Here is a 16,470-nt window from a genome sequence, read left to right as displayed (position 1 = left end):
ATTATTTCCAAATTAAAAGTTAACTAAAAAATAAAAAGGAAGAGAAGGCTTTGCTGCAACAGCAAGCTACTGACCAGTGGCTCCCTATAACTGGGTCTGAATTCTTGCAGGGAGCATGAACCCATAAAGGAACTGTTCCACATATAAATGTTCAGTAATCTTCCATATATACACGTAAACTGCTGTGAATAATATGAAAATGTATTTAAAGGTATAACTAAATTCATAGCAACTTTTTGGCTATTACACATTCTAAAAAATTGATAATGAAGTAAAATTATTTTGTGAAGATAACAAAATTTGCCTTTATGTTTCCCCTTACTTGAAGAACTTGAGGGAACTTCTTACTATTCATCATCAGAGAGAACCATGATGCTGCTTTCCACAGCTATCAGAAAGTGGCAACAAAACAGAACATCAGATCTCCAAATAATATAAAATTAAAAGAAACATGACTGGAAAAAAACCAAGCTTTAAAAGATTCAAGAGGTTTCAATGGTAGACAACACCGACCCAAAGTTAATAAAGAGAAATGCAAGTTCTCTGTTCAGCTTTAAACCCAAAGAAATACCGCATTATTGCTTGACAAGGGAGACACAGTCTAATAGCAGGCAATAAAACGGGGATGAAGGAGAAGACAGAGATCCTGGACGTCTATGAATGTAAAAAAATGCCAACAGGGGAGTCTGGCTGCCAAGAATATAATGCAGTATTAAGTAGCATTAATTAAAATATTATTTAGGAAGACAATAATCCAACTCTGCACTAGTCAGAGAACCTGTGAAGTACTGTGTTCGATTCCAGGCCTCAAGCCTCCCACTTGTGGCCCTGAGGGAGTAGTTTGTATTAGACTAGCCCCCTCTTGTGAAGAAAAACTGTGAAACCTGGTTAAAATACAGACAGCAACTGTTTAAATACATTAGAGATCAACCAAGACAGACAGCCCTTGAGAAGTCAGAATGCTGAAGGGGAGGGAGGCACTAGGAGAAGAGCCCACCATAAACCTCTGCTTTTTCCCTTGGGACGTTTGCAGATTTCCCACAAGGGGGATAAAAGCCAATCAGAAAGCAGCCAATCTGGATAGAAACCTGCAGTTTTATTAGTGCACGAAACACAGAAGACAGTATTTGTGGCTATGACATTAGCTAGGAGGAAAAAGTTTCAGAGGGAGAACCACAAACTCTTCATAAATACTCTGCTCAAAACTCTAGCTGACCCCGCATTAGACATGTCGGAGGTAGCCCCTAAGCTGCCTGGCTAGGCTGAAACAAAAGAGAATTTGAGGTTCAAGTTCAGCCAAGTTAACTGCCTCCTAAAACAAAAAATTGATATTCTCAAAAGAAATATAACAGAATCCATAATCTCTACACATATTAGTCAATGTGTATAATGTGACCCAAAAGTACTAGGTCAGTGATTCTCAAAAAATGGTCTGCACATCCCTGGAAGCCCCAAGACCCTTTCAGGGGTCTGCAAGGTCAAAATATTTTCATAGTAATACTAAAACATATTTGTCCTTTTTTCTCTCATTCTATCACAACTATATAGTGGAGTTTTCCAGTGGCTACATGACTTTGGAGGAAACTATTATTTTGATAACTACTAGAAGATATGCATCTGTATTTTTGTGTTTCCTAAAAACTGTTCAAGGTAGTAGCTTTTAAGAATACGAATGTTTAGAGAGATTAATTCAATTTGTTCTCAGTACAGTAGCTTATGTTCTTATAGTTACAACTGTTATAATTTCTGTAACCTCATCATCATCCAATAAATTGATATTTGAAATCTCAAAGATTTCCTCGTGCCTACAAGGAAACACAGGAAGCATATTTTGTTGTCTTATATAGCAATAACACTTAAATCTTTTGGAAAACTTTAATACATTTTAAAATTTATCTAAAACTATTATTTTAGATTTTGCTAATATTTATACTAAAATACAGAAGACTCACTGTCTAACCCACAGCTGCAATATCTACATCAAAAGATGCTGAAGAAGATGAAACTGATAAGGGTTCTCTAACTTAGGGAATAGAGGAATCTATTCTTAAAAATACTGTGTAAAAATTGAAAACAGTCAACAAAAGTCAAAGTAAGACAGGAGCTGTGTGAGATGGAAGGACATTCGACAACTATATGCAACATGTGATTATGAACTACAGTCTTTTGCTATAGAGGACGTTACTGGGACAACTGGCAAAACCTTAACAGGGTCTGATGATTAGACGGTATTCATGTATCAATGTTAATATCCTAATTTTAAAAAGTGTACTGTGGTTTTACAGGAGAATGTCCTACACATTTAGAGATAATGAGGAATCATCTCAGCAACTTACTCTCAGATAGTCCCAAACATAAAGATTCTTACTCTGCACTTGTAAGTTTCCTGTAAACTTGAGATCATCTCAAAAAAAGTTTAAAAGCCTTAAAGAAAAATACACACATACACAAATAAATACATATATAGAGAGATATATATAGATATCTATACACACACACACACACATGTCCAAGTCTAACTCAGAGTTAATGAATCAGAATCTCTGGGGATTACATAATTTATGTTAAAGAAGGTCTTCAAAGCCTTTAATCCATTTAAATTCCTTATGAAAAATTTTTCAGTAACCTTACATTCCTGACAGCAATGTTGAAGAAAGCAGATTGGATGACATTTATTTTCAAGACAGGTAAGGATGCCACTGGTCATTCCCTGTCATTCTGCTATCCTGCTTAGTAACAAGTGTTCCCTTTCAGTCAACACAAATAAAAGTCTGTCTCACCATACCTTCCTGTAGAAGTATTATTGAATAGGAAGGCTGTGGGTCAGATCTTTTGTAAATTCAAGCCTGAAGGTATCTACTCATGTAAACCAGGACAAATAAGATTTCCATCAAAAAAAATACATATATGTGCCACACCAGATTAAAAGTATTAACTATCAATTCATTAGATCTATAAAAATTTAAAATTTCTGCTCATCAAAAGACAATGAATAAAGAGGCAATAAAAAGACAACAACCCAAATTTTTAAAAGAAAGTACTGAACAAACTCTTCAAAACAAACTTCAAAGACAGGACTTAAAAATTGTGACTATTCTGAAATTCTGAATGAACACGTGATAGAGCAGGGAACTAAGATACGAGATTTTTCTAAAATAGGTATTACTTAATACCTTGTTTTGCAATACCTTAAAAACACACATTTTGAAATATATTAAAAACTCATTTTCCTCCACACAATAAAGATTTAAACTGGCTGAGAATCCTATTCACTGAAAACTTACATCATCTAAAAAATGTGAACAATCACTAAACATTTGTTAATGATTCAACTTTGAAACCAAAGTATTCCTTTTGTAAGTTTTGGATAGTTTTAACTGAAGAATAGTCTAGTATCACTTGTCTGTACGGATAAGAATTTTCTGAATTTCATGCAACTAGATAAAATACAGAAATAAATTAAGTGTTTAGGAAGATATAAGACTACAGTTGTCATTCACAGCTCCCAATTTTGAGATTGTGTTCTTAATATAGATTCATCCTTTTTACTGATATATAATATATAGGCTTTATGGTAAATAAATATTAATGTGAACTTATAAAATCCATTTAATAATAAAATGTTGCTTCTATCAATTTTATATTTAGTGTTGTGACATGAATTTGACAAAGTATTCTAGTGCTTTAAAAAATTTGAAGAACAGTGCTGGATTTAAGAACTGCTCTGCATTTTTACTGAGACCAAGAAATCCAAAGACTTGTGAGAAGGACACATTCCCCATGGTAATGGCTAACTGCTTAGATACAATGAACAGGATATAAATCACTGAGATGGCTCTTCCGCAAATACATATATTTCTTATCCCCACAGAGTTCTGCATGGCATATTTTTTTGCAGTACTTACTGGTGCCACTATTTTTCCTGTCTGTCCAACTTGCATGTCATTGGGAACAAAGCCAGCATCAACAGCAGCACGAGAAGCACCAACTAAGGGGAAAAAATATTTGTCATTTGTTTAAGCTCTATTATTCAGCTATTTGGGATATTCACTGACAACTATAAAAAGAAAAGACATTAATATAGTACATACATAAAACATATATTATAACCTGCTTGGGATATTATATAATGCTCCTTTATGTAATAACTTCACAGCTTTAGGAAAAAAAAAAAAGGTACTATAATATCATTACCCCTGGGACCAGATAAAGAAAAGAGTTACATATAATACAAGACAAAGGTTTAACCAGTATTTTCTATCTAAAAATAAAAATTACAACTTAACTAGCCTTCTATCGTCACTCAGCAGGAGTCAACTAGGAACACCATACTTGGAGGAGAGCCACACATCTCCCAGGAAAGGTCAACAGTGAGCCTCAGGTCCTCTTCATCTCTATCTAGAGAGCAAAGAAAGGAGCCCCAGACAATACTCCTCACTACCTCCTAACATTCACAGTCGCACCACTGCTATCGAGTCACTGATCACACCCTGCCCTTTATTTAGATCAGTCACCGCAACAAGACCCAGACCCAAAGGTCACCCTTTATAACCCACACGCTGATCCCTATAATGCCCCGCATGCTCCCGAATCTGCACCATCTTCCACTGCTCCCCAGTTCCTGAACCCTTACACTACCATTTCTGGAACTCATACAGCCACAGCCCAGTAACAGCAAGCCACACTTCTCTGTATCTTCCACCTATTTGTCGAGATGTTCCCTGGGGCAAGGATTCTGGTGCCACTCTCTCGCAGATGTTGCTTTGTCTGACACCATCTTCATACTATTGGGCTTTGCTTTTCATGAATACAGCCATTTAGCCACTATTAGGACCATTCTTTTAAACCCAATCCAATCAGGTTTTTGCCCCCACTACCCTACTAAAGCTGCTCAGAATCACCAATGATCTCTAAGTAGCTAAATCCATTAGGCAGTTTTCAGTCCTCAGCCTTCTTGAACTATAAGCAGCATTTAACATAGTTTATCACTCCCTTATGTAAAGAAACACTTCACCTGCATTCCAAAACATCAGACTCTATCCTGGTTTTCCTACCTTACTTAACCCATTACTTTTTGGTCTCATTCTCCCCTTCTCCCCTACCTCAATCTTACAGTATCTAGGGCTTTGTCCTGGGACCCCTTTTAATTTTCACTCAGTCCCTTTGGTGATTTCATCTAGTCTTACGGCTTCAAATACTATCTAAATGTAATTGATACCCAAATTTATAGCTCCAGCCCAAACTTCTCCAATGAACACATTCCTATTCCAACTGCTTAACTGAAATCTCTACCAGGATGTCCAATATTAGACATCTCAAAACATAGTACAGTCATTCCCCAGTATCTGCAGGAGACTGGGTTCAGGACCCCCAAGGATATCAAAATCCCAGGATGCTCAAGTCCCTTATATAAAATGGCACAGTATTTGCATATAACCTACCAACATCCTCCTGTATACAGGCACACCTCAGAAATATTGCTGGTTCGGTTCCAAACCACCACAATAAAGCAAGTTACGTGGACTTTTTGGTTTCCCAGTGCAAATAAAATTATGCTTATACTATAATCTACAGCATTATGTCTTTAAAAAAAGAATGCACATACCTTAATTAGAAAATACTTTATTGTTAAAAATTTCTAGTCATCACCTGAGCTTTCATCAAATGGTAGTCTTTTTGCAATAGTAACATCAAAGATCACTGATCACAGATCCCCATAACAAATACAATAATAATAAAAAAAAGTTTGAAATATTGTGAGAATTACCAAAATGTGACACAGAGACATGAAATGAGCAAATGCTGCCAAACAAAAACTTCTCATCATCATCTATATCTAATCTGTCAGGAAATCCCAGTGGTTCTACCTTCACATACATATCCTGAAACTGACTACTTCTCCCCATCTCTACTGCTACTATCCTCGTCCAAATCATGAGCATCTCTCACATGAATGACTGAAATAGCCTAATCAATCTCCTGCTACTGAACTGATCACCCTACAGGCTATTCTCAAAATTGTAGCCAGAGTGATCCTTTCACTATGTGTCAGATCACGTTCCCCTTCTACTCAAACCTTTCCATGGGTCCCCACTTCACTCAGAGAAAAGCAATCTCCTTACAAAGGCCTATAAGCCCTATGTGATCTGGTTCATTACTCCCAATCTTATCTCTTCCTACTCTCTCTCTCTGCACTTTTCCTTCGAGTCACATTGTGTTCCCTGCTAGTCATCAGAGGCCAGACATGTTCCTGCCTTAGCCAAACCCTTTGCACTTTACTGGTCCCTCTACCTGAGACACACTCTCAGATCTCCTCCTGGTTTGCTTCCTGATCTCCTTCAAAACTTTATTCAGATGTCTCCATCCCATTAAAGCCTACTCTGACCAGCTTATTTAAAACTGTAATCCTCTCTCTACAACACTCCTCTTTTTCCTGTTCTATCATTTTCCATAGCATTTACTACCTTCTAACATACTGTACTATTTACTAATTTATTGTGTTCAGTGTCTATGGTAGGCAGAAAAATGGCCCCTCCAAAGATAAATTAACTTTCTAATCCCCAGAACTTGTGAATTTTACCTGTCACAGCAGATTTAAAGGCTCTTGGGAGAAGGTGCTTATCCTGCATTATCTAGGAGGGCTCTAAATGGCATCACATGTGTCCTTGTAAGAGGGACACCGAGGGAGTTATGCTACAGACACAGAGGTTACTGAAAACAGAAGAGGCAGAAACTGGAGGGACGTGGCCGTAAACTCAGGAATGCCAGGGCAGCCACTGTAGCTGGAAACAGATTCACCTCCACAGGGAGTGTGGTCCTGCCAACACCTCGATGTCAACACACTTCTGACCTATGCAACTCTGAGAGAGTAATTTTCTGCTGTTTTAAGCCACCACGTTTATGGTAATTTGTTACAGTAACCACAGGAAACTAATATAAAGTCTAGTCTCTCCCAAATAGAAATGTAACTTCCACAAAGGAAAAGATTTTGCTTATTTGGTTCAGTGCTTTTTCCCTAGCTCTTAAATAGTGCCTGCCATACGGTAGACACTCGATAAGTATCTGTTCAACTAAAGAATGAATGAATGATACAGACAGCCAATAGGCACATGAAAAGATGCTTAATATCGCTAAGTATTAGAGAAATGCAAACCAAACTATAATGAGGTATCACCTCACACTGGTCAGAAAGGCCATCATTAAAAAGTCCACAAATGATAAATGCTGGAGAGGATGTGGAGAAAAGGGAACCCTCCAATACTGCTGGTGGGAACATAAATTGGTGCAGCCACTATGGAGAACAGTATGGAGGTTCCTTAAAAAACTAAAAATAGAACTGCTATATGAGCCAGCAATCCCACTCCTGAGCATATACCCAGAGGGAACTCTAATTTAAAAAGATACATGCACCCCAATGTTCACAGTAGCACTATTTACAATAGACAAGACACAGAAACAACCTAAATGTCCTTTGACAAAATGAATGGATAAAGAAGATGTGGTATATACACACAATAGAAGACTACTCAGCCATAAAAAAAGAATGAAACGTCATTTGCAGAACATGGATATCCAGAGATTATCATACTAAGTGAAATAAGTCAGAAAGAGAAAGACAAATACCGTATGACATCACTTACGTGTGGAATCTAAAATATGACACAAATGAACTTATTTACAAAATAGCAACAGACTCACAGACATAGAAAACAAACTTATGGTTACCTAAGGGGAAAGTGGGTGGAGGAGGGATAAATTAGGAGTCTGGGATTAGCAAATACAAACTACTTTATATAAAATAGATAAACAAGGTCCTACTGTATAGCACAGGGAACTATATTCAATATCCTATAATAAATCATAATGGAAAATACGAAAAAGATAATGTATATATATGTATAACTAAATCACTGTGCTGTATACCAGAAACTGACACAATACTGTAAAACAACTATACTTCAATTTTTAAAAAATGAAATGAAATAAACATCCTCAAATACCACCATCTGATTATAGTCAATACTATGCCTTTATTCCGACAAAACCATAACTGCTTCTATGGGTACACATGTTAGGTAATATAAAAGCATATAAAAAGCCTAGAAAGTTATACACAAAACTCTTAAAAGGGGGAAGACAGAACTGAGACTTTTTTTTTAAAAAGAAGGATATATTCACCTAATAGTTGTGTAATTAAAAAACAAAATATTTTTAATTTTCTGATTTTTCAAAAAAATCATTTCATTCTCAATACACTTTTAAAAACAAGTTCTCTATAAATTCATGTTCTCTATAAATTTTTAAAGTAACATTAAATGTTAATTTCTACTTGTAGAAGAGGATTACATTAGACCACCAAAAAAGAAAGAAAACAAGGGCATTCCTGAATATGATATAAGCACTAAAGCTGACATTTAATTTTTTTAATGGTAAAAACTACTAAAATTTGGCAAACATTAGGATTGTCACATAAATAAGAAAAATTGAGGACACCCTCTACTTACTGAATGCTTTACCATTTATACCTCGAAAGACTGAGAAAACTGTTTCAGATAGAAGAGTTGAAAACCAAAGAAAGCAAAAAGAAAATCTGCAGCCTTGAGTGACTTACATGTAAATGAAACAATAAAGAAAAAATATTTCCAATGAAATGGGGACATTTTTCTAGGGAAAGTAACTTTACCTGCAGCATGTAGTTGATCTGCCAAATCATACAACAACTTAAAGTTCTCTCCACTCTTCAAACCCCGACCTAATTTAAAAAGATGGGAAAAAAAATTAAGCAAATATAAACTCCATTCCATAAAAATTTTGCAACTTTGTATACATGAGTGACTCTTCATATTACACAACTGCCATCTCTTATACAAAGCCTTTCCTGGCTTCTCCAATGATACTGCTGTTCTCCTATAAAGCAGTCAGAACTACTGTAATTAACTAACAGGTTAACTAATTGTATAATCAGTCTTTAAAATCAGTCTTCCCCACTACAACAGAAACTCTTTAAATACGGGATCCATATCTATCTTCATCATTGCTATATCCACAGTATTTATCAATACTTAATTGAACAACTGAAAGAAGTTATTATTTGAATGGAAGTCATTCCACTAGACTTTAAAGTCCTTAAGAGCCAGAATAACCTGCCTTTCCTTTTTGCTTCTCCAGCACTTTGCAATGGGCATGGTAGAGAATATATATATCCAACAAGCATTTCTTGAATAAATAAGTGAATAAACGAGTCAGATACACCTTTTTGAAATATTAAATTATTTCCTCACAATGCTACTTGCAATATGAGGCTGTTTGGAAGCTTAAATATTTCATTTGATGTTTAGTTTGAAAAGATTTTTAAATCATAAGTCATTTTTTCAAAAAGTCAGCAAGCTATAATTTTTTTTTAAGGAGGGAGCATGACATACAAACAGAAGCAAATCTGTGCAATATTAACAGCTTTTGTATTAAATGCAAAGAAACTTTCAGAGCTTTCCATAGAGACCTGGAAGTCTTTCAAACTAGAGTGAAGGGTGGGAATCATACAACACGATCCTGAGACTGCAACCAGTTCTATGATTCAGAAGCCAATCATACTCTTCAGAATAACATAGAAGTCAGTCAAAAAGACAAAAATACCAAGTTGCAAAGCCAGAGTTGAGATTTGTACCATGCTCCCCCTGGTGCCAGTGACATAGATTTACAACGGAAATCGCAAATTATTTCTTAAACTCATGATTTCATTTTCCTAATTGGTAAAATGGGAGTAACATTTGTAATTTACCTACTTCTTACATTTGGGGGAAAAAAAATCTGTGCTCCCCTAAAATAAACACTAGTAAAAGCAAAGTATTTTAAGTTTACATCATCTTTTAAAATTAATAAACTACAAGATTTCACTTACCACCAGATACCACCACTTTGGCACCTGTTAGCTCTGGTCGATCAGTTTTTGTTAATTTCTGGTCAAGCCATTCTGATATGCCCACTGGGGAAGTACTTGATACTGCATTTATTGATATATAGAACAAAAAAATGACTATGAGTTCAAGTTCTATAATAAAAATAATCTTGAAGAGAAATACACAAAGAATTAATTCCATGAAATTTGAGTTTTCCAGTTACTGTGAATTTTTTGGCTCCTAATTTCATTCTGATTTTTGGAAAGACTTAAAGGGGCGAGATTCCAGCCTTTTACCTCATTAGCTGTATAACTTTTGAGAAGTCATTTAATTCTCTGAGTCTACCTGTAAAACTGGAATAGCACTCTCTACGGGGTTCAGTAAGATACTGTATATATCAAAATGTAACACCCTTCATGCCTTTACTATTATTACATTCTTCTGTTATACTCAATCTCTATTATAATAGGAAACAGTGAGAGGAGAGTAAAAAACCTTGACATCAATATAACACATTAATCTTAATGGCCCCCTTCTCTCCTACCCCTTTGATGTACATACACCAAAGCGATTAGTACCCAGTACCAAAAACGACATTTAAAGACATGTTATAATTATTTCTTATTTTTGTACAAGCTTGGGAATATCATCTAGACTGAGCTCTCGATCACTTTGCATTAGAAATTTAACTAGAGGCCATCTCTTATTCTAACATTATCTGTGAACTGAAAAATAAGAAACTAAAACAAACAAAAACAGGTACAAACAAACACTCACCCTCTTCTGAACCAGCACTACCTCCACTTGTTGTTGCAGCTTCAAAAGATGTTCCCCGGACGGAAAACACCTTTACTTTTTCATCACACTTCACTGTACATAAAGCATTTCCTGAAATACACATTTATTTAAATAAAAACAAACAAACAAACAAGTATTCCTTTGAGGTTCAGAATTTACTTCACAAAGGAAGAAATAACTGTGGACCAGGTAGTTGTTTTCTGCTTCAACTAAGCATAGGACAAAGGTATAACATTGAGGAAACCTATCAGTGGATATCTTGTAACCTTGGATGTCTTTAAAAACAGAACAAGTGCTGACCTGCAGGGAAGAAACAAACTGGAAGAGGCAGCCACACTAATCAGCTACACTCTTCCTAAAAGGAATATAAACAAAAGCTTCTTTCTCCAAAAACAACAATCGGTAACTCAACAACATGAGCTGCTACTATTCATGCTAATAGAGGGAAAGTAAGTGGAAACATGATAGGACAAGAATTGTGATGTGCCAAAATTTAACAGGATTTGAGACATTTCTTACGGATTAGCAATCACATTAAGAGTAACCTAAACTATGACCAAATATTTCCTCTTAAATACTACTAATGTTGAAAGATCTGATTTGAGAATTGACTATTTATATTGAAACACACAACTGCAATCAATTACAAAGAACAAAGAGCTCACTGCCTTCTCCAGACCCACTAAAGACCAGCATGCTTAGCAAAAGATTAATCAACTAAAGAGACACTGAAATGAATTTTTTTTCTTAAATGAATTTCTTAATGCAGATGGAAATGGAGTAGAAGCAGCATAAAAGACTGAAAATACTACTTTAAAAAAATAGAAAGTTTTGCTTTCCCATAACTTACAAAATATACTGAATAGTAAATCTAATTTTTATTGATCACTGGAAAATTCTTACTCTATATTGAATGACCAGGAAGGAAAGAAGTGCATTCTGGATCAGAGGGAATTGTCATGTCATGGTCTAGCAGCAGTTCTAAGACTGAGATTTTTCTCAGAAATCTTTAAGATGGTCCATGTTTTAAAATTCTATCTTTAAGATTAATTTTTGCTCTCAAAATTTACAAAAATTTAGCATGCTGATTATTTTCCTTGGGTACTCACCTGCATAAATAGTTCTCACAAATGTGTCAGGTGATTTGATTGCAATGATGTCAGAAATAGGGGCAACATCAAGTTTGGCTGCTATTCTGGGCAAAAGGTTCTAAAAGCAAAATGAGCAGTGAGTTACACACATACATGCTGATGAATGGCTATGAAATATCAGCAGTAATATTCTCTAAATGCAAATTCTATACAAATTTTAATTCAAACATTTTATATTTCACATGCACCTTGAGTCATACAACAACTTCAAATACAACTTTTGGGACAGTCTCTGACGACATCAAGAGTTTTATGAGCTTTCCATTAATAAACTACCTTAACTCAGGATGTTGAATTATGAGATATGACATTTGCTTTAAAGATCATCACTTACAAAGTGTGACAGTTACAGATAGACTATTGAATTTAGATAAGAAAAGATAGAAAAATATTTAGAGTAGTAAAATTCTCAAATACTGAAAAAGAACATACTTGTATCTATTTACTTAATGCACATGAAAAAATTTCAAAGCAGACATTTTCACCTTTTTAAAAAGTGATGTTGCATTAAAAAAAATCAAAATCTAAGGGTCCATCAACAGGAGGGGATAGGCTTATAAATGATAGTTTTCTCCATATAATGGAATCTTATGTAACATTTTTTAAAAAATGAGAAAAGTAAAGCACAGCCTGTATGGTATATATAAAAAGAACAACAAAAATAGATGTATATGCACATAACATCTCTGGAATAGATACATGTGATAGCTTTGCGCCCACTAGCAGGGATCACTGGGCAAGCCACGATATCTCCAGAGCTCAGTTACTTCACATCACAATGAGAAGAGAATCTCTATGCTTCCAGTCTAAATTTTCTATGACTCTAGGGCTCTAGAACAGAATCGTTAATGAAGAATGAATAACCATACTTTCTAGACTCAGAGGTTTTCCCAGATGATAACATCATCTAAGTGTAAGTTTAAAAGTGAAGTGTTGCTTTTATCACACAAATAGAAAAGGTGAATTCTACACTGCTTTCTACACAGAGCTTATTCCATGGCATCTCCTAAACTCGGTACATGATATCACCTCTAGGAGGCAAACTCTCACTCCAACAGTATTCAAGTTCCTCTCCTCATTCCATCCTCAAACCCTCTCTGTTCCTCTAAGAATTCTATCAGCATTATCCTCTAATCATTCCTTTATTCTGCATCCTCCCATATGCATGTACAATTACACGATTTAATTGACACTAACAGGTACTTTATTTTAAAATAATTTTAATATACATACTATATGACCCTCAACTGAATTTATAGCATCCCAAGAGCAGAAGTTTTGTGTCTTCCACTTCTCTTCTGTCTCTACCCTGTACCTAGTAAGTGGTTGTATATAAATTGATGCTAACAAAAGGCTGTTGACAGCCTGAGTCAAATTTCCTCCTGTTGCATTTCCACCAGTAAAGATTTTCTAATTTTTCAGTCTGTTGTTACCTATGTTGTATAGTAATCCCCTTTCAACCATGATAAAAGAGCTACAGGAAAGTACCACAGTTTATAAAACCACAATTAGAAAAAATTAACATCTCATAGGAAACTAAGGGCTGGGGAAAAAAATTAAAATGCTATTAAACATAGTTCTAACTTGGTAAATAAGAGGTTTAGAAGACATCTGCTTTCAAAACAAACCAAATTTGTCAGTATTTAAAGACTGCTTCAGTAAGTAACTCTTTCCCCGAACCACCCACCTTCTTTAACTGTTCAGGAAATACTGCTGGAATATTGTTACCTGGCTGAGCAGATTCTCTTATAAATTTTATGTTATGCAGACTGTCTCTCTTTTTAAGTTTTAGAACTTTCTAAATTCCTTGAAATTTAATATCTTTTACACTCTTATTGTCCGTTTTATTTTAGCACATCTTGAAAATAAAAAAATTTACCCCAGTGCTTAAAGGCACGTTTTTCCAGGTCTGATCTTTTGTCTACATGTCCTGAGGGTGGGTGGTAAACAGATCTATCTCTACACCACAGGCTCAGGGTTTCAGGGAAGGAGAGGCAATAACTAACAGAGTAGTTTCTTGATGCACAAAAAGATGACAGATTTTTAAATTCTAGCATAGTGGTATAAAAATGTGGTATCTTAAAAACAGTTGGTGAAAGACTGTTAGAGAGCAAATTGTTTAGCTTCATCTGATGGACTCTTTCTCATTCCAAATCCATTCAGAGGCTGCAGCACCAGTTACTATTATGTGACCCTTGTTCTCAAAACTCCCACATGTCAGAACACAGTAATTCAGGCCAGAGTATTAAAATCTAGCTAATTAGATACAACAAACACCCTTTCTTGGTTTAACAATCTTTTAGGTAAACTGTCATCACAGAAACTCAAGACTCATGAAATTGTTTAAATCATTCAACATGGAATCAAAACTCTCAGAGATGGAATGGTCCACGAAAATCTTTTAGTTCAATGCTCATCTACAACATCCAAAGTACAATAGTTGAATGTCAAGCCTCTGACTTAATCATATCCAGGGAAAGAGAAACCTACCATAGAGGAAACCCATTCCATTTTTCAGCATTTCTAGTTGTCAGATAATAGGCATCACTTGGTCAAACTGCATCATTTTACATATCAGAAAAAACAGACTTCAGAAAGGTAAATAATTAGCCCAGAGTCATGCACCCCTGTAGAACCGTTTTACTTACCAATTACCAAACCTCATACAAAAATGGAAAACCTCATGACAGTCTGCAATGTGATAATGCAATAAAAGAACAACTGCTCATTAAACTCATGTACTTATACTGTAGGTTGAAAGTTCTGTTATTGCCTAAAAAGTCTATTAATCTTACAAGAAAAAATCTAATGAGTTCAAAGTAATAATTCTGAAGTTAAAAACAAACTAGAGCAACTTACACAGGTGACTGTGCAAAATCGCTACGTTTGCAGTGATTCACGTGTAGAAGCAATATTGCACCACAGATAGATATTCACAAGATAGATAGATATTCATATTTTGCAAGAAAAGAGATCAATATATTGGGAACTCACTGCTATTGCCACTCAACACAGTTAGGTGATGAAAGAGCTTATATCTTATTCCCCAAACTCGTATTTAAAAATCAATTACAACAGAATTGTGAATATAAAAAAGTCAAATCAAGACAATTCAAAAAAGAAATAACCATATGAAAAAATATTTGATCTCATTATCAGAGAAATGCAAATTTTTTAGAGATTATAATTTTTCCCATCAGATTGGGGGAAATGTTAAAATGTACAACAGCAAGTGCTGGCAAGGTATGCAACTGGTGGAATGTAAACTGAGGCATCCTTTTTGAGAGAGCAATTTAGCAATATACATCAAAATTTTAAAAGCACACAGACTTTGACTCAGCTATTTCACTTCTAGAACTCTATTCTAAATAAACATCAGTACATGTATACACAGGGATGTTTCCTTGCAGCAAAGTTTAGAAATGCAAAAAATTAGAAATAATTGTCCATCCTTGGCTAAATATGGAATATTATGCAGCCATGTAAAAGATGAGGCACATTATGAGAAAATATTTAAGACATACTCAAGTAAAAACTCACTAGTCACAAAACAATTCATGCTATACTATTCTATTCTAGAAGTTAAAAAAATTTTTTACATGTACTATAATTTGAAAATCCATAGAAAAAGTCCTAAAAGAATGTATAATTGTTAACATGTGTACTTTGGAAGTGGAAAGAGAGTTGGGAATAAGAAAGGGGAACTTTGATACCTTGCTCTGCATACTGCTATACTGCATGTATTCTTTATAATAAGAATGTATTTGTGTACAACTTAATTTATCATCTTGAAAGGCAAAAATAAAAACCACAAATGGCAGCTTATTAAGAATGGGATAAAGACAAGGGAACTAGGATAATACCCAAGGCCAGAGAGCAAGTAAAGCCCACTGACAAATTCCTTCTCCTGGGCTCCTCCTACATTCCTTACTTCCCCTTTAAATTTCATGCAGACCACTACCCATCTGATAGCACATTCTTTCTTCAGACATATCAGGATGCACACGATCAGATTACAGCTTTCTTTACCCTAAGGACATCTTCAGCCATCACACAACCCCTCCCAAATCCCCTAAGCAGATAAAATTTGGCCTTTCAAATACCCATCAGCCACTCAGATAAATCATCCCTTATGATGGGTTACTAATACAAATGACATTTGTACAAGACAGTTCAACATAGTTTTTAAAGAAAAATAATTTTTAAAATAGCTTAAATAGAGTTCTCTACATGACAAAATCTGAAAATCTGCAAGTGACGTTCTAATAAATTATGACCAAGTCTTAAAAGAACAGAGTCATCTCTACAACAAAAGTTGAAAGCTGGGAGATGGCATCTTAACAAATTATAACAAAATCCAGAAAGAATAAATTTTAGCAAAACTACCACATTAATTCAGAAAACCAAGATTTAACTCCCTAAACTAAGTCTATTGTACATTCCCAGCACAATGAAATCTATCTCTTCCAAGAAGTGACATCAGATTCCACATTCTCAATCTTCTCACCTTTCCAAAGGCAGATGCTCCAGCACAGATGTGTGTGTAATTGAACTGCTTCTGAGTTGCCAAAATCAATGGTGTCAGTTCCTCTGAGAATTAAACACATTTGACAAACACATTTCAT

At 35.1% G+C, this 16,470-nt stretch overlaps 1 protein-coding gene across 1 annotated transcript in view; it reads right to left on the bottom strand.

Annotated features, from left to right (window-relative positions):
* ETFA (electron transfer flavoprotein subunit alpha) overlaps window positions 1–16,470 on the bottom strand; it is a 61,680-nt gene that overhangs the window by 31,527 nt on the left and 13,683 nt on the right. Inside the window, exons 4-9 of the mRNA XM_006173502.3 lie at window positions 16,353–16,435; window positions 11,804–11,903; window positions 10,674–10,784; window positions 9,899–10,000; window positions 8,684–8,752; window positions 3,906–3,988 (exon numbers count right to left, since the gene is read on the bottom strand). Coding sequence (XP_006173564.1) covers window positions 3,906–3,988; window positions 8,684–8,752; window positions 9,899–10,000; window positions 10,674–10,784; window positions 11,804–11,903; window positions 16,353–16,435 — 548 coding nt within the window. The remainder of the gene's footprint in view (window positions 1–3,905; window positions 3,989–8,683; window positions 8,753–9,898; window positions 10,001–10,673; window positions 10,785–11,803; window positions 11,904–16,352; window positions 16,436–16,470) is intronic.

Source organism: Camelus ferus, chromosome 27 (assembly GCF_009834535.1).
Source record: "Camelus ferus isolate YT-003-E chromosome 27, BCGSAC_Cfer_1.0, whole genome shotgun sequence".
NCBI classification, from domain to species: Eukaryota; Metazoa; Chordata; class Mammalia; order Artiodactyla; family Camelidae; genus Camelus; species Camelus ferus.
This window is presented reverse-complemented; position numbering and strand designations above follow the sequence as displayed.